The sequence below is a fragment of the Cynocephalus volans genome, chromosome 1, assembly GCF_027409185.1.
Source record: "Cynocephalus volans isolate mCynVol1 chromosome 1, mCynVol1.pri, whole genome shotgun sequence".
NCBI lineage: Eukaryota > Metazoa > Chordata > Mammalia > Dermoptera > Cynocephalidae > Cynocephalus > Cynocephalus volans.
In genome coordinates this window covers 288,486,775-288,511,530 of record NC_084460.1, presented here as the reverse complement: position 1 = coordinate 288,511,530, position 24,756 = coordinate 288,486,775, and the positions used below count along the sequence as shown (strand labels likewise).

Genomic DNA, 24,756 nt, shown 5'->3' with positions numbered 1-24,756 from the left:
TTCTGGCACTCATAATTTATCTGCTGTTTGATGACAAGATAATCATTTTTTGTTAACCAACCTCATTGTCTGGTCTTCATCTGATGTCAAGATTTAGTGAGAGAAAGACCAGACAGGGTTATATTGAGAATTCATTAACTAACTACTCTGAACCCAGAGTCAATTCTCTGTGTATTAAAAATGGAACACAATTATGGAAAGTGTCTTTATTGTTCAACAACCCTTTTTACTTCAAAATACTGCATACAAATGCAAATGCCTCCCTATAATTTACCACATTAAATATTTATGACCACAGTTCTCTTAGGCCCCTGTACTGGCAATGGTGTACTTTCAGTCCTTGTTTCCCATTTAAGACCCGACAGTACTGAAGCTCTTCTTACTCTTTCTAAATCCAGTTCTTCACACATTTGATAGAGAAACAACTGATAAAAACCTCTTAGAGGCAAAAATAGAATTCTACAATATTGGATAAAGAGGATTTTAGGGTAGCAAAATCTTTATAACCTGGGTAAGACACAAGTTTCAGCGTAGGATATTTTAAGATGTCTGTGTCTTGACAAATTCCAAAATCACCTGATAAAAGTTACAGAAGACCTGCCACAAGGGTCATTCTTAAGTAGGACACGGGGGAGTAAATTAACATAGAGCTAACAACCTAAAAAAGAATAGTCTGGAAGAAAGGAGGCCACAGGGACTTAACCATATGTGAATTGAGATTTGTTCTTCTTTGCACTGTCCCAGTCATGGTAATGCTAAATAGAAACTGGCATAGTACAAAGATCTCTGGATTTAATTGTTTAGAAAACTTGATCCTGGTAATGGTTTTGCCATCATCCACGTGACACTGGGTATGTGTTCTTCCTCTCTCTGCCTCTGTGAACTCATTTCTCAAATAAGGAATTTAGACCACACCATCTCTAAGATGCTTTCTGGATCTAAAATTTTACTTTAAAAAAAAAAAAAAAGATAAATGAAGGAGCCTAGACTTAAAATCATATAAATATATTTTGTTTCTTTAGTTTAAAGAAATGGGATTCGTGTGAGCTAAATAAGTAGCAGAAATGATACGTGATGAAAGTGTCCCCCTGGTGAAGCCCAATGTTCTTAAAACCACAAAATTGGTCTGTTTTAAGGAAATCTTCAGACTAATTAATGACAGCTTAACATAGGAGAGAAGAGGAGTAGTTTTATGTACGAAATACCCTTGAGTGCTGCCAAGAGCGTGAACAATCACACAGCCAAAATACAGAACAGATGATGCCCAGCTTTAGGAGAAGCAGCAATATTACACACAGAATTTTAAAAACCATGGCTGTAATTTGAGTTGCTCTTTTATGAGATATTCAAGAGGGTTTGGCTTCATAAGAGGACTCTCTGCTTACTAAGGCCTTGAGGAGAAAGTAGACCAATTATATATTAGATGCAAGGAATCCAAATAACTTTTTCTTCTATATAGAAAAATAAGATTTTAATTCTATCTATGTCTCTACCATTTCTGTTTTCATGTCTTTTTAAGTGGTGATGTCGGAATAACCCTTTGAACAATAAGAGAGAAAATAAAATGACTGGAAAAGTCAAAGCAGTTCTCTTTTGCTAGACATTTTATAGATCAAGAAGACTTGTATAATGTAGAACATATTCATGTATCCTCATGACTGAGTTAATATGCATGGGAAATTACAGTGTATTCAGCATTTGTGGATCAAAATCAAAGTTCCTGTTGCATGGGTTATTACTACATTTTTATAGAAATGGCCAAGGTGTTGTTGGAGGATATAAAACTAGTACTAATAATGCAGTTCATGAACTCAAACTAGCAATTTGGAAACCACGTGTAGAGGATTTTAACCCCTGGACACTTTGACGTGGGGAGTTCCAGCCACAGCACTGTACAGCCACAGCATTGTACAGAATTATCTTCGTGGTTATGAGCCCCTGGGTACCTATTCAGACTTAGCCCCTAATTAACTCTGAGGCCTTGGGCAAATCACTTTTCCCTTCTGAGCCTCCATTTGCTTATCTGTAAATGAGGCATCTGGACTCGAGAATATTCTAGCCTAGTATTCTACTGATAAGTATCAGAATAAATTCTATATTAGATGTTCCTGTTCCTGACCACATATCAAAAACACTCAGGGAGCTTTTGTAAAAACATCCATGCCTGGGCCATAATTAAATTAAAATTGTTGAGAGTGGGGCTTTGGCATTAGTAATTTTTTAAAGCTTCTGACTATTTCTAAAATAAGACCAGGGTTCAGAATCACTGTTTAACACTATGGAAAATTTTTAGTAGCATTTAATATATTTTTTATTATATTATTAGTTTTCTAGACTGGCTACGTTCTTTATTTCTATGGTTTTCTATATTTTAAATGAAAGCACTTTAATTGGCCTCTTTTCCCCAAGAAAAAGGAAAAAGAGTAGGGAAAAAAAGAGAGAGAGAAGCTAATTTATTTCATATTTATTAGAATTCCTTGAAAAAAATGTTATAGGTGATGCTTGACCACTCTGAGTTTGAAGATGATCTCCATCATTGATTTATTTATTTGTGTTATGATCATTCCCCAACTTCATAAATAAGGCAAGATTGGGCTGCCAAATCTAAGAGCATGCACAAGCAACCAGTACATCCGTGGGCGAGAATTTGTTGGTGAATTTTGATTTTTTTGCTTGGTTTCCTCAGCTAGGCTGCTTTGTAAATGAAAAGGAAACCAGTAGTTTAAAGATGACGACCAACTCTTTCTACGTCAACTGCCAAACAATCATTAGGAGATAAAAAGTCATTGATCTGAGATAGCCAGGAAACATTGCATCTAACACTTCTCAAACTTCTCAGTGTTGTATGTCTTCCAGGCTTATGATTTTTTTTTAATAAAAAGGGTCATAGTTCCCTCTTTTAATTTTTGAAGGAAAGAAAAGCTCTTCCACTTGCAGGTGGGAGATGTGTGGGTAGTTTGAATATACGCACAGGTGCAATCAACATTAATTAAGACTCAAATCATTTTAACGGGCAGATGGAAAAATGTTTCAATCCATAAAAGAATCAGAAGCATTCCGGAACTAAAAATATTAATGCATGGGAAGAAAAATATCATTTCCATTCTTTCTGAAAGATGTTATTCTGAAAATACATTCATACTTGTTTCTGAAGCAAATACTAAATGCTAAGAAGAACAATCTCTTCGTCATAAAGGGTAATAAGAATATTTAATGTCTATCAAGTAAATGTAAAAATTGGTATTGCTGGAATCACAGTTACTAATAGCCATATTTGGGAGGAATAAAGATGTCTTAGCTATTAAAATTTTATAAGGAAAGCAAGGCAGGAATAGCAACCACTTCAGGGGCAATATAATTGATGGCTACAGACCTAAATGTACACGGTACTATATTTCTTGCTGATTTCAATTTACTGACTCTCTAGATAAACACAGTTAGAGAGTGTAACAGTATTTGGAAACTATTGTTGGCCAATATGGAATTTTTCATAGTATTCCTGGGAGAAAATAGACAAATAAATTTGAAGAGGTGGGAAAAACATGATTTGGAGAAAGCCAATTGACCAAATTTGATTTTTTCCCCCCAAAATGACATTTTAAATGAAGTTAGATAAGAAGATCAAGTAAAGCTATAGGCAAAACCAATATTTAAATATTGATACCTTAGTAATCTTTTGAGGGCACTTAAGAGAGTGATGCTTCTTCAAATATTGTGGTTTTGCTCAAGTAATTGAACCACTTTGGATTTCAGTTTGTCTGCAATATGAGTGAGTTAAATATGATTATTTCTAAGGCCAGACAAATATTTATTGAGCTCCAACTACAACTCATGGTCTAAGGACAGGGAGTTGGTAGACACTGATCTTTTGCTCCACTGGCTGTCTTTGAAACCAAGGGATGAAAAATGCAAAAGTTATTTTCTTGGAAATTTTATGTGGCAGTATCATTTCCACCTCCTTTTTCTTTTTTCTTTTGCTTCTTTTTCCAGCTTCCTTTTAGGTTAGGTGCCTGCCACCTCTTCTCTTACTTGAACTCTTGCTATTATCATTTTTTCATGTTCTTGCACATCCACACATGCAAAATGCATGTATGAACTTTTCAATAATAAAGTGTCTCAGGAATGGTGATGTTTAATTTTTATTTCTATTTTTTTTGTAAATTAAATAAAAAACAGGACCTAGATTAGGTGTTATTCCTATTTCTGATGTTACTGATACTTTTTATTACTGTAATATCTTGTTTCATAAATTATCTGGTAGCAGAATTCTTTGTGGCAATAATCTGAATGATGAATAAGGCCTCGGAGGGTTCCAACATCCATCATTTTGGGTTAGGCTCATGAGTAAAAAGGAGGAAGAGAAAAATGAAAGAAAAACAAAAAAGAAAAAGAATAGGAGAAAGATGAGGAGAGAGCAGTCATTGTAATAAAAGATTCTTCAGATGGGACTGTGATTAAACCTGAAACAAAGAGGACCCATCTCCTGAGGGTCACCAGATCCAGTCCATTGGAGTAAATGCCAGGATGCCTGACCTTTGTAACCTTCAGGATCTGAGAAAATGTTGAAAAATAGGCCTGAGAACCAGAGTGGCACAAGGTGAAGGCAAGAGCAAAGGAGAAACAGAACACGTTTCTAAAATATTCAGTCCTGAATCTGCCTGTCCTCTTTACTACTTACATCTTTGTAACAATGCCTTTAACTGCCCTCAGAAAGTGCTTTCTCCATTCTAAATCCATCTCTGATCCTCATTTTAAATCTTAGTTTTTATTGTCTGACATTTAAAAAAAAAATTCTAGCACCTGGAATACTACTTGGTACAGAGTCGGTATTCTATAAACATTCATCAAAAAAATGAAGGACTAAATGTATTCATAAACATGGTTAAAATGTTTATGCATTAATAGCATCAAAAAGAATAAAATACTTAGGAACGAACTTAACCAAGGAAGTGGAAGGTTTGTATGCTGGAAACTTCAAAACATTACTGAAAGAAATTCCAATAAATGGAAATACATCCTGTGTTCAAGGATTGGAGGATTTTAATATTTCTGAGATGTCAGTGCTACCCAAAGCAATCTACCAATTCAATGCAGTCACTATAAAAGATTTCAATACCATTTTATGTAGAAATGAAAACATCATCATAAAATTTATATGAAATCTTAAGGGACCCCAAATTGCAAAAACAATCTTGAAAAAGAACGAAGTTGGATGTCTTACCCTTCCTGATTTCAAAAGTTACTACAAAGCTACAGTAATCAAAGCATAAAGACATAGAAATAAATCAGTGAAATAGAAGAGACTATAATGTATATGGTCAAATGATCTTTATCAATGGTGCCTAGATTATTTATTGGATAAAGGACAGCCTTTTCAACAAATTTTATTTGGAAAACTGGATATGCACACATGAAAGAATGAAGTGGAATTCTTACCTTACACTGTATACAAAAATTAACTCAAAATGTATCAAAGACCTAAATATAAGAACTAAAACTATAAAACTCTTAGGAAAAAAAAGGGGGGGAAATCTTCGTGACATTGGATTGGACAACAATTTCTTGAATATGACAACAAAAGCACAGACAACAGAAGTAAAAATAGATATATTAGACTAATCAAAATTTAAAACATTTGTGCATTGATAGACACTGTCAACAGAGTGAAAGGAATGGGAGAAAATAAATGCAAATCATATATCTGATAAGGGATTAATACCCAGATTATATAAAGAATTCCAACAACTCAACAAAAATAATAACAAAAAACCCAAACATCTCATTTAAAAAATGGGCAAAGGACTAAGAAAGATATTTCTCTATAAAATATATGTAAATGGCCAATAAGTGAATAAAAAGATGCTCAATATCACTAATCATTAGGGAAATGCAAATCAAAATCACAGTGAGATACCACTTTACACCTATTAAAATTGCTATAAAAAAAGAGAAAAAAACAAGTGTTGGCAAGGATGTAGAGAAATTAGAAGTTCTGTGCACTGTTGGTGGGAATGCAAAATGGTGCAGCCACTGTGGAAAACAGTATTGTGGTGCCTCTAAAATTTAAACAGAATATTACCACGTGATCCAGCAATTCTGCTTCTGGATAATACCGTAAAGAGTCAAAAGCAGGTTTCAAACAGATAATTGTACACTCATGTTCATCACTGCATTACTCAAAATAACCAAAAGGTGGAAGAAGCAAACCACACATCCATCAACAGATAAATGGATAAACACAATGCTGTCTACATGGACATACAATGGAATACTATTCAGCCTTAAAAAAGAAGGGAATCTAGCAATATATGACAACATGCATGAACCTTGAAGATATTAGGCTAAACAAAATAAGCCAGTCACAGAAAGACAAATATTGTTTGATTCCACTTATACGAGCTACCTAGAGCAGTCAAAGTCATGAGATAGAAAGTAGAATGGTGAGAAGAAGGGATGAGGAGTGATTGCTTAATGAGACGGAGTTTCAGTTTGGAAAGATAAAAAAAGTTCTTGAGACGGATGATGGTGATGGCTGTACAACATTATGAATGTACAGTCATCTCTCGGTATCCTGGGGGACGATTCCACAACCTCCCTCAGATACCAAAATCAGTGGATGCTCAAGTCCCTGATATCAAATGGTTTAGTATTTGCACATAACTTAAGCACATCCTCCTGTGTAACTGTACTTGAAATCATCTCTGGATTATTTATAGCACCTAAAACAATATAAATGCTATGTAAATAGTTGCTATACTGCATTGTTTAAAGAATAATGATTTTTAAAAAAGGCTGTACATGTTCAGTAAAAACATAATTGTTTTCCTGAATATTTTCAGTGTGTGACTGGCTGACTCCACAGATGCAAAAACCACAAATACAGAGAGCCAACTGTACTTAATGCCTCTGACTGCATGCTTAAAAAATAGTTAAAACTGTAAATTTTATGTCATATGTATGTTACCATAATAAAAAATCATGTTTGTATATTTACCAATTTGGGTTTCAGGATGGGCATGAACAATCGGGAAGCAGTAGCACAGAGCTCTACCATTAATGTGTTTCAAATGTATAAATCTTCTCAACTTGAACACTAACTGCAAAATAGAATCCTGGACCTTGAATTCCTCTTCTTGTCATGGATGGCCATGTGACTGAATTTACCCTACCTTCTTCCATCAGGCTATGCCCCACTCTAGCTTAGTGCTCTGGAATTTAGCATGAAGAACACTCTCCAGGGTCAAGGGTCAAGGTTTCATATTGACCCTGTGTGTGGTTGCATATTAACACTTGAGGAGAACTTACGTGCTCTCTGCTAGGAGTCCCGGCCAGATGGAGGACAAGTGTGATCTTCCATGTCCTGATGACTGCTGCTCCTCAGTCTAGCTGGTTTTTATTCTTGGTCCTGTTCCATACCCTACAATCTGGGTATCCAACATACCAGTTTTCATAAAGATTTGCTATATACCCTATGTTCTTACTTTCACCGGCCTTGGAACATAGGTATCTGAAGACCATATTTGGATTGATTTCATTTTTCTTTTTTTGTGGAATATATCTGAATGCAAGGGGGTGCCTTTTAGGCTTTTCCTTCTCTTCCTCAGTCCCAGACCTAGGGGTTGCTATTCATTTGAAGCCATTATATATGTAGCTGGCACGTCAACTCGTAAACCCCCAGGGCCACAAAACTTCAGTTGGCTTCACTTATCTGGCTCAATAATTTCCAAAGTCTGCTCTTTTCTTTGAAGAATAAGGAAGGAAGGAGGGGAGGGAGGGAGGGAATGCTGAAGTCGGGGTAACACACATCTTACACCAACATGGACTATGAGCTGGCTTCCTTAAATGTTAGTTACTCACGCATCTCTTGAAGCCTTCCATTGATTTCACATGGAAGTAGGTCAGGACTGCTTTTAACTAAGAAGCCTCATGCTGCAGGTTTCATTTAACCATGAGGAATGAATATTAAAAATTGATGTGCAAAGCGAACCTCTGCTTAATTAGCAGTGGGTTAAAAGCTTTACTGGGAAAGCCACAGAAGTTATTTTTTTTAAATGAGGAAATTGACAGTGAAGTATTTCAACAGCTTTTTCTGTGTCTGTAGGCTCCCACTTACAAAAAATATGAATGGTCACTTTTCATGCATCGGCGTCTAGGTACCAGTTAGTCTATATTTAGGAGTTTAATATTTTTTCTAGGTATTTGCAGCGACTAATGTTTTTAAATAAAACTTGAGTGTTTTTTTCCAATGTTCCATTTTCAAATGCTCACCTTAAAATATATATATGTATATATTTTTTACATCTTAAGTTATCACTTTAGAAGGAAATAAGATTCTACTTTTATATGCTTAGAAACATTTCACAAATCATACTTTTAACAGTCTTCCATCTATATAGTAAGTATTTTTGATATTAAGTACTTCAGGTCTTCCTGCTTTCCACCTAATTATTTGTTTAAGATCTATACCTTTTTAGAAGAAAAATTTTATGTTAGAAGATGAATCATTTGTAACCAAAAAATAAAAATATTTGTTACATTTGAAAAGTACATCAGCAAGCAAATTATATTGAATTTTTTCTTCTGCTGATAAATTATCTGTTACAATCATGTTGTCATGTTACTCAGTCCTTGTACAATGAAGACGGTCTCTTTGTTCTCAGAGTTGTTGTTTATAGGGTAAAGGTACTGGACTCCATCTGGGATAATGTTCCTCCTCCTTCAAGGCTAGGATATCATTCAGCAACCTGAAAACTGCCTGCCTGCTATGGGAACAGAGAATGGCTTACATTCTCTCCAATTCTTTAAGCTGCTGACATCGGGTACTAGGGTGACTCACTTAAGATGTCAAATCCTTTACCCATGCCTAAGTGAAGAGATAGCTGTGCAAACAACAACATGGAATCTCTGAAAATTTAATCCATTTTCAACTTTACTCTTTTTTAACAAAAAAATTTATTCTTTTCACAAGTATCTAAAGTTCAGACAATAACTCCTTCTAGTTGCATAGTAATTAACAGTTTACAAGGTATTTTTCTGTACGTGATTTTCTTTAAATTTTTACAGCAATTCCATGAGGTAAATACTTAAAAACTGAGATTTGTAAAGTTTGGCTTGCCCTAAAAGAACAATTGTTAGGTGGCAAATCTGTCTTTTGACCCCTGTACATTAGACTCCTATATTTTTACGTATATCCAAAGTGTCTCTCCATTCTACCTTCCATTATGATGCAGTTATTTTTTAAGCTGATTGAACAAATGAATTTTCAAAAACAAACAAAAAAGTATGAAAATGAACACACATTTTTATTCCCTTTATCTTCCTTTTTTTTATTTTCCCTCTTTTGGGAATTAAACATTAAATGGGCCATCCTCAATATCATGTACATTCTAGCTGATAATTTTGCTATCTACAATATGATTTCTTGAGGCTGCTTTCAGAACTGTTTAGTGAAACTCTATGCTATGCCATTTTTCATGGACTCTACTTCAATTCTTTTATAAGATATTTAGAAAAGACTATGAATACTTGCTTCCATTTTCCTAGCCGAGTGTTGTCTGCTTTCCCCAATCAGTAATTGGACCGATTCTTTTTTTCATTGCTATATATAAAAATCATCTAAACTTGAGTTCTTCATTAATTTTCCTTGGAGAAGTTGGTTCCTAAATAGCTTAACTATCGTTGATCTCAGCATCCTGTGCAGAATTCAGATTATTATCAAAACTTAGTAATCATGGTAATTTGATTGGACTTTGCTATTTTAAAAAGGTAGCTTTAGAAAAAAATCTACAAATCCACAAATATAAATTTATTATGAAAAATATAGCCATAGGGGCCATGGGCACTTAGAACAAATAAAAAATACAGTCCTTGCCCTCAAAAACTTACCATTTAATTTGGGAGATTGGACGCACATTCATTTACTCATTCATTTGATCATTCAAGAACACATATTGAGCATGCACTTTATGCCAGAAAATGTGCTAGTTGCTGCAATAAAAAAGACTCAGTATGTATCCTGATAATTTAGTGGAGGAGGCAAACATTTAAACACATAATTACAACTCTGTCAGTTGTATGTCAGAGGAACATTTTTTTATATAAGTGGAGAAGCAGAGCTCCTAAAAAAGGGAGCAGAAGGGACAGACTTTAAAAGTGATTATTAATGAGAATATCATATTGCATGCGATTCAATAGAAAAATCTTTACATGGAGTAATCAACAGTGTCAGATGTTCCATGAAGGTTTTAAAGAACCACGAGAGTGAAGAAACCAGAACCAGAGACCAATCACGAAGCTTTGTGTGACTTTTGGGTGTGAAGAAGACGAAGCCAAGTTGTAGGGAACTAAGAATGGAAGAGGGGAGAGGAAATTCCGTGGGCAAGTACAGAACATTCACTTAAGTGGTTTGGCCATGAATGCAAAATGGAGAACCATGGCTGGGTGTAGAATCAAGCTTTTTTTATTTGTTTTCTGAAACATCAGTGGGCAATATTTTAATAGTTATGTTAAATAGCCATTACACATAGCTGGATTCAGAAACCAAAGTGAATTCTGCAAGCCCTAAGTGAGATTATCAATCAAACAAAGAAGAACCACTGTGAAGTAATCTGTTTTAATTTCTTAGAAATTTCAAAATCTGTTGAAATTTCTCTTAGACCATTTCAACACTGACAGAAAGCTTTCATCGTTTTGACATATCTCTGTTTTCATTAATCATTAGTACGTGGTTATTAACTTATCAGCCCAAAGAATGAGCCTAGTTTGTGGATATAGAGACAATTCTGATGTCCAGAATGTGATAACTTATATAGAGCAAGGCTTCACTTCAGCTCTGTTGTTCTGTTGGGGGCTACTAACAACTAAATCCTTTCCCAGCCTTCCAGTTCTTGTGAATCTAGATTTCTTAGTTGTGCCATGGGAACAAAAGGACACATCAGAATTATGTACCCATAGCATTATGGGTGGATCCAGCGTTGGACAATACATGGATTCCCTCGGTCTCTACTTTATGACTCTTTCTCAGTATTGTTTAGTAATCTTTATTCTTTCTTGCCTTCATTATATCAGTTCCATCTACAACAAAGGAACAGATGCAAAAAATAGAAAAATTCTATTTTATTGAATGCACCTGAAACTTGACCAGTAGAAAATATAGGAGGAAGTTTTTCTCCTCCATAAATTTTCAGAAGAATATTACAGATGTCTGGATTTGAGTTCTTTTCCTTTAAGTTTAGTTGTTCTTGGTATACCTTGTTAGACAGTCTATACTGCTCCAAAATCCATGATACTAGCACTTCCTCCTCCTATCTTAGATTCTCTTTAGTATTTTTATTCCTTTCATTTGGGAATGTCAGTAGCTCAGCTTCTCCAGGTGATTGGTATTCTACTAGCACTGGAACATTTAATTAACCTAGCCCTACTACGTAAAAACAATAATGAGTTTGCTTCAACCAAGTGGCACCATGCACCACTAAAAACACTTTTAAATTTGGAACTGATGTCCATTTATCAAATTCTGAAAAACTGATTTTTCGAAGGTTGAGAAAAGCATTTCAAATATTTTATAACTGTAACCAATTATTCCCTGAGAACACATACATTCAAGACTACCAGTCACATAACAACTCCTTGACTTATGTAGTGCCATTTCTCCAAAGACGTAGAGTGACCATACTTGAGTGAATGTGTTTTCATTGTCTTTACATTTGAGTTCAATAATGAATAATGTTAAGCAGTTTGGAATTCCTTTTTCAAAATGGTAGTCTCTTATTTTCTTTTTTAAAAAATGCATCTTTCTGTCTCCAAATGTCAAAAAGGGATCAGTTTTTACAGGTCATTCATTTGTACAGAAACTGACAATGATTTGACATCTATAAAATGGCCCACATTTAAGCGCTTGATGGCTATATTCTTTATATCTTTTCCCCTAATCAATCTGCCTTGAATGGAATGCACATTTTTTAGGCATGCCACCTAAGAGACAAAGCAATGAATTCAGCATTCAGCATTGTTCCTTTTGTGCTGAATGACTATATTGATTTCAATGTGAAATCTTCTAAGTCATATTTAGACAGAAATCAGAAAGACAGAAGGTGATTTTTTTTCTTTTCACTTAATGGTCAAACAGTTCCCATACGGCTTTTTTTTCCCCTCAATTCAGTAGCCCTCTCAAGTCACCATGCTTATTAATTCAGCAAATCAATAAATATGTGTTTATCACGTGTCAACTTGAGAAAGATTGTGTTGGACCAAGTATCACAGGAAGTAAAACAATGAAAGTGTTTGGCCTTGTCTTCCTTGACCCTTTGTCTTACTGGGGAATAAAACAACAACAAAAAAAACTTTACAACATATCAGAATATGTTTCATACTATTACAAAGAAAGTACTCAAAGATAACAACACAAGAAAAACAGTGGAGAAGTTGGTAGACTCTTAGTTGGGACTCAAAGATTAGACAGACATTATTTTATGGAGTTTCTGGGGAAGTCCTTTCAGCAGATAAGAACACTATCACACAGAAAGCCTCAGAGGAGAAAGTGGGTCCTTTGTTTAGGGATTTTATAGATCATCCAGTAAACCACAGAAGCACAAAACAGGGACCAGAAGGGACTCAGAGTTTTAGCCTCTAATATTTTCATTTGAAAAGTGAGAAAACTAAGGCTCTAAGAGGTAAACTGACTCATCCAAGGTCTCAAAGCTTGTTAATGGTTGAGCCAAAATGGAAACCACCTCTTGTGATATCCAGCATTGCCCTGGGCTTCTCGATCGTATCTAGGTAGAATGTAGAACACACATGGGGAGTATGATGTGCTGAGGAGAATCTCCTGACTTACACCTAATATTTAATTACTTATGGAAATCAACGTGCCCAGAAATACATGATCATAAATAAAAATGAAAAATTTAATTTCCTGTCTCAGGTAATTTAACAGAAGAAGAAGAAATCATTCTAGTATATTCCATGTGTGTAAAATTAAACACGACTAAGAGAATCTTGGTATAAAACAAATAGACCTGTGTAGCTTCATTTCCGAATTAAAAATGGTTCTGCATTTGATACATCTAAAGCAGGGAGGGTTCTTCTTAATGGAGAGAATTGCTGATTAAATTGCTGACAAGAAATTGCACTTATAGATTCAGCAGCCAGAGAACATAAACACAGGGATAAACACGTCTGCCTGCATCAATCAAAGACAGCTGCAGCCTATCCCAGAAAGGTGAGCAATTATTTATGAAATTATATCTTCTTCAGTGATCCTATATTGCAATTCTAGGAGAAACTGAATGAGGAAAACAGACAATGTCATGGTCCCAATTAACCAAGGAGTCGCATGCATTTTCAAAATCAAGGAATTTTACTTACACTCTATTTAATCTCATCATCCTGAAAAGAAATTTCTTTAGCTCTAAAAAAGTAATAATTAAATCGGTCATCCTGTTCTTAAAGAACTGTTTTTTGGTTTTTTTTTTTAATTTTAAAGATAAGTGTCTGATCCTGTCAACCACACATTAGCACAAATCTAAAGAGAAAAGACATGGTGCTAAGAAGCACTTGCATAGGGCCCTTTTGGAGTTTTGTTTGTTTGTTTTACTACAGTCAGTTTCTAGAATAGTACTGCTAGGGCCCTCATTGCCTTTGAGCATTGACTGGGGTTTTTGATCAATCCACTATTTTTTTCCTTGGGGGTAGCCATGGGCCATCAAGCTACTGTATAGTTAATAGCCAAGTCTCAAGCAACAAGGACGAAAGCCTTATATCCCTACAGGTGGAATCTTCTAGTTGATAGCTCAGTACTGAAATCTGACAGACCAAAGAAACCTGCACTTATGTCCTTAAGTTATGCTTAGAGGCATTGAGGTGAGCACTCACGTCTCTTTGCCTAGGTCATTTAGGTGATTCTGACACCCCCAGGGCAGACCACATGCCTTCAGGAGCAGCTCAGAAGCCTAGCATACAGAGATCATTGCAGTAGCTGAGATATTCCAAAGTGAGTTTTGGACAGTCCCGAAAAGGTTCCCGACCCCCTTTCTAAACTGATCACAACCTTTAAGTGGTCCATTCCACTCTCGTACAGATTTGGCTTTCTCTTATTAAGCAGATATCCCTGGGAGTGATAACACCATGAGCCATTAGAGTTTTGATGATAACTGGTGAATTTTAATGGCAATAGGGCAGGGAAATACCTTGGAGAGGTTGATGAAGTATACATAAATTATCATTAAGGCAAGAAACTCTGGAGCCAAATAATCTGGGTTTAAATACCAGATTAACTTCCTATGAGACCCTGGGTAAATTGTGCCTCAGTTTTTTTCATCTTTAAAATGGCAATGCTGATATGACCTGCCTCAGAGTATTGTTATGATGACTGAATACATGTAAAACTCTTAGAAAGTGTCTGTGTAGAGTAAGTGGCATACAAGCAAGTGTATGTCACTATCAGTACGGAAGCATTCTCAGGGGAAAGGTTGGCCGCAGTCTCCTTTCCCCAGGTCCTCACCACTAGGGTAACCAATGCCTCCCACTCTACGATTAGTTAGTCTTGATATTGCTCCTGAAACAAACCTGCTTGGGACAGAGACATTTTCCAAGAACCTCATCACCTTATCCCGACTAGCATTGTCAGCCTGGATTCTTAAGATCCTTGACCCAGTCATGACAGCTAGGCCCTCTCACTGCTCTCATAACACCCTCATTCCCTGACCTGCCACTGCGCCATGAGAAAAGCATCCGTTCTCTCGTATTGCCTTCCAGTTACAGCGTGATTGCTACTTCCCTGCACTGATGAGGTGATGTGACTGGATGTCCTCTCTGGACAACGCAACCTAGTTCAGAGTCATGGCCCCATCTGGGAACCCCACTCTGCTCTGCCTAGTCCTTCCTCTCAAAAGGCATGGACTCATCCAGATAGACCTCCAGGTAAGGATGGCTACCAGCCCAAGTGTCAGGTTTCCTTGCTTGCCTGACCCACAGCACCCACTCCTGCGTGATGTAGCTCTTACTGTGGTTCTCAAATTTAAGGACAGAGGAATTCTGACAGAGGAAGTGGCACAGGCTTGACATGACTAAGACGGAGGTGCTAACTAAGACCAAGGCTGCATGCACATCATTCACAGATGGCCCACCACATGCTCACTAGGTCTCTGGGAGAAACTGTAAGTAGTGAAATTGTTTTCTCTGTTGATCTACCCTGGATTGCCCTGACTGTCCTCTTTGCAAGCTTCCAACTAATCAGTAACTTAGTCAAGAGAAGAAAAACAACATTCACTCATTTTAAGATCTCTGCATTTAACTTTCTCCCTTATCCTTCTTTCTCTTACATAAACTCTCTGTTGTTGTTGTTGTTGTTTAACTTTGTTAGATGAAAGCAATGTATTATAGGTTTTTCTTGCATAAAAGTAAATTGTGTTGTTAATATTTAACTATTTGTCCCTGAGGTACTGTTTGATAGAAGACATTAATGTCACCGGGGAATGTTAATCAACATCTCACACCTAACTCCCAGAATTTTTCATTGAACAGGTCTATGATGAGGCCCAGGAGTCTACATTTTTGACAACATCCAGTTGAATGTGATGCAGGAAGTATACAGACCACTCACCTAAGCTTTCTGTATCTGTTGCCTACCATGCTTTGAACTTCCTGAGGAACTTCTCTGGAACCTCCTAAGATCCAGGCCTGGGATTATCATCAAAACCCAGGTCCTGACTTGATTTCCCTTCTGAGCTGCTGGAAGGAGCCTTGCTAAGGCGGAAGTCAGTCTGAGGCTGTTACCGACAGACCAGGCTCAGCTTGCCCTCTCACACTGAACAAATGACTTGAAAGTCCAAAAGTTAGAGCAGGGATTGGAAAGTTTATTCCGATTACCAGAATTCAACTAAATATCTAATCAAACAAACAGACAAAGAGAAAAGAGGAGCAGTAGGGTCCAGTTTATCTTAGTCCCAATCAGCAGGGCCAACCTATTCCACTGACACCATAATTGATAAAAGCAGTTCTCCCCACTGTTGTCAGCACAAAAAAGAAAAGTACTGACTAGATTTAAATCAGAGAAGCAAAGCATAGCCAGGAGCCCTCCAGGGTACACCTATACAGAACAGCAGAAGAGGGCTTGAAAAACCAGAAACAAAGCATAGCTCAGAGCCCTCCAAGGTGCACCTACATAGTAACAGATACAATCCAACCAAACAATAGAAGAGGGCTCAGAAAATCAGAGAAAGGTAGAGATAATTTTAGTGGCTTCCGAACTTCCAGTCACTGTGTGGCGTGGGACTGAAGCCCACCACTTTCATGAATCCCCCATCAGGGGGAACCTGCTCAAGCAAGATCTTCACGGTATAGGACTGGCCTTCCCATCTCAGCTAGTCACCCATCGGGGCAAGCCGCTGCCAGCCAGAGGGAGCCTGCTTCTCACGGGGTGAGAGGAGTTCAAGCTGTAGTTGTCAAGCAATCACTTTAAAGAGGTAGAAAAGGGACGGAAAGCATTGCCTTGTCAGGATTTAGGCTGCAACTCCAGGAGAAACTTACTAGCAGCAGAGACATGGGGGCAAAATAGTCCCAGTGGCTCTTGCCTCTTGCAGCTAGAGTCTTCTCTGGTGCCTAAAGGTTTCCAATTTTCGCCAGTGACTAAATTAGGCTCTTGGATTCCAAAGTCATAGAAATGAACAATGTACCCAGAAGTAAAGCAAGCAACACTTTACTAAAAGAGGAGATAGACTTATGCAGAAGGGGGTAGGAACAGTAAAGCTAGCCCCCCTGAGGGGAGCTATTCAGGGTCTTTTATAGGGAAAGGAGTTAGGTGGTACAGGCCAGCGTCACTGGGGGTGGTCCATTCTGTGCTTCCTGTTTGCATCATGGGTGCATGTTTGTTTAGGGCTTTGGTCCTTTTGGACCTACTTTGCTCAGTAGGTCCAAGATGGCAGTGATGTTCATCTTCATCACCCCAGGAGGGTCATTGTAGCTGTCACCTTGAAGCTTTGTGTGTATGTGGGAATTCCTAAAGGGGTCCTAAAGTTAGTCTGTAAGTTAATTTTTACAATTACTGTAAACAAGCCTGGGGAGGGGTTTTGCAACTCTGTAAATATGTTTCCTCTCTTATCTCAGTCTATTTTATCAGGGCAGGTCACAGGGTGATCATTTGTGCTGGGGGGTCTCATGACTGAGGAGTGGAAAAGTAACAGAGTGTCCTCTGCAGGGAAAATGGAGTCAGTTTTGTTCACAGGCCTAGCCTTACTCTGTTTCAAGGCCACAGTGTGAAACTCTGAGCAGGAGGCAACCAACCAACAGCGGGAGAGGGGCCCTAAAGGTGTTTTGCCTTTATTCAAGATGTTTAACTAAACTAACAGGCCTTGGTCCTGCTAGGCCTTCTGGAATCGTCCTCATGGTATCCTCTAAGACATATTCAAGTATTCTGGATATAGCTCAACTCCCATATAGCATAATCCCAGAGTTCTGAAGGTTCCAGGTCTGGTTCCCAGCTATGGCCAAGTCACCATGCATCCAGAAACCCTGCCTAAAGTCAACATGCTCGCCGGTGGGCAGTCACAGAAGGAGGGTTCACCCATTCTGCATTGCAAATGGGAGATCAGAATTATGGACTCTCTCCTCTACCCTTCCCCATGGCTTCTCACTATCTGCTTTTGTCCTACACACTCTTTGTCAGCACCTGATTTCACAGGAAAGAAAAGAAGGGAAGATAATGTTCTAACTGTTTTGCTTGCTATATTTTACTGAATAAAAAAATAGGTATTTTGAATAGGCTAAACCAACTGTGTAGATTCTCCTTAAATATACTCTTGTTCATTCCATGTTTCCTAGGACAGCTTGCTTGGGGGAAGTGGACTTTTCTGACCTCAGATATGAATCCAAGAGCTCCATTCAAGACCTAATAGGTGGTCTTTCAGAATAAAGGCGACACAGTCCCTACACAGAAAGTCACACACTAACTAGCTGAGAAGTTCTTCAGACAAGTTCGGGTATCTGGTTTCTTGGTTCACAAGTGATTAATGGTGTGATATTATAAAGAAGGAAAGAGGAAAATGAACACAGAGGAGGTGGGGCAGGGGAGGAGAGGCTAGAAACTTAATGCATAAAACTACCTGAAAGAAAGACCACAAGAAACAAAGAATTTAAGTGAATTCAAATATGCCAGTAGAGGGCTATTCAGCTCTACAACGGAGATCATCTGATCGCAGCAGAGTTATAATCTATCACTACTGTATCACCACTATTATGAAACATCAAGACCAATGACAGCCATCACTGCATGAGGCCTCCCTCATTTATGTCACCTTGCTAGACACTTGGCATTGTGCATGGCAGGCACACAATGACTATCACAACAATGACCCCAAAACACCAGACAGCTAGCATATACTAATTAGTAGACCTTTCCTTTTTTCTTAAAACTGGGACAAAATATAAAAATAGAAAAGAATATTTTAAAAGATGTATTTTCCAAATCATTTTATTTAACAAAATTAACTTTTTTAATTAAAAAATACTTTTTTCATTTATTCAAGAATATTTTTAAAAATTAAATTAGTAAATTGGAGCAGTTGGTTCAACAGCAACGCCTAATATTTTAAGCATCACTGGACCTTACATGACTCAAAAAAAGAGAAAGGTGTGTGTGTGTGTGTGTGTGTGTGTGTGTGTGTGTGTGTGTGTGTGTGTGTGTGTGTGTTTGGGGGAGGGGTGTTTTGAGGGTGTTTAGATCTTTTGAATTTGTTTTGTTTGTTTGCATATGTGTTTTGGGTTATAGTTTCTATGTGGGTTGTTTTTTTTAAAGAAAGTCAATGAAAAGGCAAAGATTACATACAATTTCTAACTATTTCATCAGACTCACAGGACTCATATCTATTTGTAAAAACATAACATGGTGTCTAAAAGTACTTACTGAAGATATTTTTAAAAGAATGAAAATGAGACTTAACAGTGAAAAAGTGTATATCTTTACTAAAGTGGAATATTGTTGACTATGATACAGCTTTTTGGTAATACCACCCACCCTGGGACACAAGCAGGCTGGATCTTTTCATTTTTCCCTCCTCTGTAGCCCGCTGTGTCTCTGTCCCCTTCTGTCCTTCTCTGTGTGCATCTTTCTGTGTGCTTCATGTGTTGGTGCCCATATTTCACATATGCACATGCCCATCTGACCCTATGTGGCCATTTCTTTTGTATTTTTCTCAGTGCCTCAATTTATTCATTAGTCTCTATCATGTTTCTATTCTTTCCCTAATTTTTTTATTTGCATGCCTCCTCTTATAGCTTCTCTACTTTATTCTCACCCTGAAATATACTATAAAATTTATTTATACTCTTCAATATGCCTTGTATTTTTTCATAGAAATGCACATTCACTCATTTATATTAAATATAGGCTGAACCTTTCTTATAAAATATTTCTTGTTTGGGGAGTAAATTTTTTTTCTTTTTCTTATTTGTTCTGCCTATTAATTTCTAATTTCCATGATTCATGAAACCAGATTTATTAAAACAAAATGTCCCATTCATGACCTAGGTGTTCAAGAGATTCAAATCAAAGTCATAATGGATAAATAAGAGAAAAACATGTGAAAGAAAGATAAAAATGATAGGTAGAAAATTGTCATCGGAGTCTCCAAACTTTGCTATGAAACATATTTGTAGCTTGCCTACTTCTCATGTGGACACAAATTTACAGCAATAACATATGAGTTAATCACTTCTTACCTGTCTCACGTCATCTTTCTCTCAGCACAAATTTTAAAAACTGTATTGATAATAATAACCAATAATAAAAGAAACATTGTTAGCTTACAGAGACTATCAAATGTCCTCACTTAGTCATAGATAAACTACATTACAATGTTTCTCCAACTAGGAAACAAAACTACTTCTTGTAAAAATTAACATGAGGGCCATAGTTAGAAAATTATGGAGCATAGTGAAATTTATTAATAATCTACCATTTTGTCTTATTTTATCTCTTTTCTATTGCCCAATCACTGTCAACAATTGTAACCCTTTAAGACTGAAATTGTTACTGTTTTACTTTTATTCCTGAAATGTATAAAATTCATAAAATGTAAAAAAAAAAAAAAGTGTGACTTAAGAGTCATGAATGTTATACTACTTTATACCATTTATTCTGTCTCTAAGGTATGAACAGGTGCCTACAAATCCTATTTTGCAAGAATAAAGGGGAGAGTTCCATCACTGAGTAATACCGTAACAGCAATTATTGGTTAACTGTTACGAAGTTTTGGCTCTATCTTTTGCATCAAAGAACAATTCTGAAAGCCCCTATGATTTTGTTAGCATCTAATAGTGTCTTTCCATTTTCCTCTAGAGTCAAAAGCAAGTAGTGATCTGATTATTTACTTGTACTATCTGTATTTTTCCTCCCTTCCATTTATATAAAGTAAAATATTGAAGTTAATGTAACTCAGGGCATGCCCTTTCTCTGAAGAGTTGATACATGGTTAATGGCACATGGGAAAGAATTCAATCCTTGGTTCCCTAAAAGCTATAAAGAGCTGGATCACATTTTCATGCATAAGCTTTGTTTTAGAAGCACACAAAGCTCATTTTGGAGTTGGATGGATAATTCTGTGACATATAGCACATAGACTGATTCTAACAGATGGATTTTTCTTGAAATAACTTCATCAGTTAATCATTTCTCTTACATATACTTTTTCTAGCTAATTGGCATAGCTACCAGCTGGAGCTATTAAGGATTCTCAAAGGAAGCTCATAGGTAAGGAGAAAACCCAATAATTTTACCAATTTGTAGATGAAACTACTAATTTCACAATAAACATTTAGTATTTTAAAAGTAAAATATTTGTCTTTAATTCTTTTTTTTTTTTTTAATTTTAAAAATCTTACTTGATCTGTGTGAAAACCAAAACAATCATGTGTTAAGGTTTAACAAATAATCTAGACTAGGGTTTCCCAAACTTAGCACTACTGGCATTGTGGACTAGGTAATACTTTCTCTTTTCTTTCTTTTTCTTATTTTTTTTTCCCCCTGTGTTGAGCTGACTTGTGCACTGTAGGCTGTTAAGCAGCATCCCTGGCCTCTACCCAATACAGGCCTGTAGCACACCCATTTGTGACAACCAATAATGTCTCTAGGCCAAATATCCCTAGGGGCAAAATTGCCCTAGATGAGAATCACTGCTCTAGGAATATGTTGTCCCTAATTTTTAATTCAATTCTTAAAATAATGTAAGGAATAATTCTACATATGTACATGTGTATGTAACTCCAGACATGCTTAATATTACTAGAAATTGCAGTCTTCGATTAGGTAAATAAAATGTTTTGGGGGGAATTATTTAAGTTGCTAATCCTTTCATAAATCTCTCTGGATAAAGGAGGAAAAGAACAAGTGGCTTATAAATACCAATGAATATTAATTATTTAAGGAATGCCACCATCATTTTCATCATCAAAAGCATCGTGGATTTCTCTTTGTTTGAGGAAAATCTTCAGTATGTCTATATGAATAGACAAATAACAAAATCATGTGCTGGGATAATTTGAGATATAAATGATTATCAGCTTAGGTAACTAAGGCATGTTTAAATAAGGGAAATGAAATGGATATAAAGAAAATAAATCTGGATTGGTTTTGACTTTTTTATATATTTGTGAAGTGATTTGGGGTTCGTAAAAGAGTTAGTCATTCAGATAGAGATTTCCTGGTCTTTGAAATTCAGTGGTAAAAATAATGTTCTCCACCTTAGTGATTTTTCCTTAAATTACATATCGATGGACCTAAGAAGGGTTCCACAGAAATAAGATATGAATTATCATGGCTTTGAAAAGGGAAACAGTGGATCTTTTCTAGATAACAGTAAGGGCAAGAATGTAACACCGTAAAGTTTGCAGACAGAATCATTCCTTATGTTTAAAAAAAAAAAGGTCCTAAATTCTATCCAAATTGCTTTCTTTCCAAAAAAGATCTTCTTTTTTTTTTTTTTTATGTTTTTTTTTTTTTTGTCTTTTTCGTGACCGGCACTCAGCCAGTGAGTGCACCGGCCATTCCTACATAGGATCCGAACCCGCAGCGGGAGCGTCGCCGCGCTGCCAGCGCAGCACGCTACCGAGTGCGCCACGGGCTCGGCCCCAAAAAAGATGTTCTAAAAGCTCAGGCAGTCTTTTAATATAACATAAAGATGTTTTAACGTTTAACAATTCCATTTTAGAATGTTTAATTTTCCCCCCAAATCAAAGTATATACCTAAAAATTCCATGGTGGTCTTTTTTTTCTTCTTTAGACTATCCAGGGCCCTTGTAAGGATTTAGATTCTACACTTTATTTTTTTAAAAAATAACTCTTCTTTTGACCAGGATATATTATACTGTGAGATTGCCATTTTTAACTCTTTCAGTTCACATTCACCATACGCTATTCTGTTCGGCACAGCAAAAGTAAAGAACCCATTCTGCACTGGAGATTGCACCGAAGGGGACCACAGATCGTGCGCTGCGCGCTGCACCTGCCCATAGCGGGCAGCTTTGTGTTTCAGCCATAAGCTACCCTGGGGCTCGCGGCGGAGCACGGACACTTACTCTCTGCAGGTTCTTTGGAGCGGCGGCCACTGGACGACTTCCTCAGCAGGCTCCGTCCCGACGTGAAGAGGCTGGTCAGCTCCTCCAAAGGGCTCGTGGGCGTCCTGGACCGAGAGCCGCTGGGAGGCGCCCCGTAGGTGTTCACCGAAGCGTTGACCATCTTTGCCCCATCCTGCGACACGGGTCTGGGGGTGGAATGAGGCACTGATGGAGAGCCCCTTGAGAGGCTGCCTGAATGCACAGCGTCGTAGGGGGGAGGCCTTTTGAGGCTCAGGGGAGTCAGGGACCTCCCCATGCTGACAGGGGACGGGGAGGTGGAATGACTTTTCGGATAGCCATGGGGAGACTGGGTTCGGTACAAAGTGGAAGGGGGCGGCGGGGACGAGGACAGCACTGGAGTGGCAGAAGCAGATCCTAGGGCCCCACCGGCCTGGTCTTTCTCCAGTTTGGGATGGCCGGAGGTATGGGGTGGCAGTGAGGACGGAGACGCTCCAGCCGCCTGCTTCATGTAAGACACGTTTTCCAGCACGGGAAGCTTCGTGACCTCCAGTGGGGTGAGGGGAGACTCGTCGGAATTGGGGGAGCAATGCACAGGGGCCGGTGGGAACACCAGCAGGGGGGGTCGGTGAGAGAGCAGGTTGGGAAAGGGCGGGGGGATGTCACACAGCAGACCCTTAGGAGTGCATGGCACAGAGGACTTGGCGAAGTCCAAGTCAGGCACCGTGGGCGTAGCACACTGCGAAGAGCAACTGTGAAGGTCAAAGTCACACTTGGAGTCTTGGCCTAAGTCGTCAAAAATGGGGTATTTCATTTCCTCGTAGACGGCCTCGCTCTGGTCGTCGTCGTCTTTCCTGAAGTCTCTGAGGATGTTTCCCACCATCTCGATGTACACGGGCTCCTCCTCTTCGGGGTCTCCCGCGGGGCTGCTGACCTGCGACACGGAGGCCTCGCGAGGCAGCGACGTCCTCCTGGGCCCGTGCTTTTTGATGTAAGTTTCATCGAAAGACGTGCTCAGCTGAGTGTTTGGATTCCGTTTGGGTTTAGGAGGAGGAATCTTCTTTGAATATTCATCACTGTGGGGTCTTGGTTTGGCTGACACTGAAAAAAGGAAGAAAAAAAGTAGTAAAGTAGATGAGTATAAATAATAGGAAAGCTTTCAAAAGTGATTTGCACTTGGGTTTACTACAAACTTTTGCTCAGAGGAGTAGTCTGTTTCACTTCTAGGTAAAGGCTTAGACTAAAAATCAACCAAAGATGCAAACATTTTCCATAATTAGAAAAACCAGATGACAGAAAGATAGTAATTCTAATCTTCAAACTATTATTAATAACACTGATCGATGAATTAAAACCAGGACTATCCACCCCTTTGCCTTAGAATTTCTAAATAGAATCCTTGCGATGAAACATGTTGTATAAAAGCAATCATAAATTTCCTAAAAATTAACCTGCAGAATTAAGTGAGAAAGAATCTCAAGGGAAAAAAAAAAAAATCTAGCACAATGGTGAAAGAAAACACTATAGAGATTGAGGCTTTTTACTGATGTGGCTATTACACATGATCACATCTTTCTTTCATTTAGTATAAAAATTTCCCAGCCTGCTAGACTTAATCTCTGTGTTGGTTCAAATAAATAGCTTCTATACAGATGGGTCTGATATTTCAGGAGAACTCGATGTGAAAATATTATTAAGCTAGACAAGTTAATCTCCAGATCTCCAAGTATTGTTGATTATGGTGTATTTGTCTGTTTTTGTTCATAAGATCTCTTATGATATAGCAAATGCCATCTTGGAATGAATTTATCAGATATGTTCCACTGACACATTCAAACCCCTTCAAGAGTTTCAAAAGAGAATAACCCAGGGAATGATGTGTAAGCTTCAGAAATAACTTCCGGAAACTCAAGATAGATATGCGTATCAATGCATCCCACCACTGCCTGCTAGAAGACCCCTTTTTGATAGAACATAAACTTCTGACACTGTACAGTGGTAGGGCGGAACCAGCTGGCAAATCTCTGTGACTGAGACAAATTGTTTATCATGCAGGGAAGGTACTGGATTCTTGCTATTATCTCATTATCTCATTGTGTTGATATATGATTATAATGATTATCATTATTATACCGTCTGACAGAATGTAGTTACTTACAGTAGATGGTAGCATACAATCTGGTAAATTAACAG

General features: G+C 37.6%; 1 protein-coding gene across 1 annotated transcript in view; it reads right to left on the bottom strand.

Annotated features, from left to right (window-relative positions):
* Nucleotides 1-24,756, bottom strand: part of NYAP2 (neuronal tyrosine-phosphorylated phosphoinositide-3-kinase adaptor 2) — a 240,050-nt gene that overhangs the window by 79,754 nt on the left and 135,540 nt on the right. The window contains exon 3 of the mRNA XM_063097781.1: nt 22,567-23,664. Within this exon, the coding sequence (XP_062953851.1) occupies nt 22,567-23,664 (1,098 nt within the window). The remainder of the gene's footprint in view (nt 1-22,566; nt 23,665-24,756) is intronic.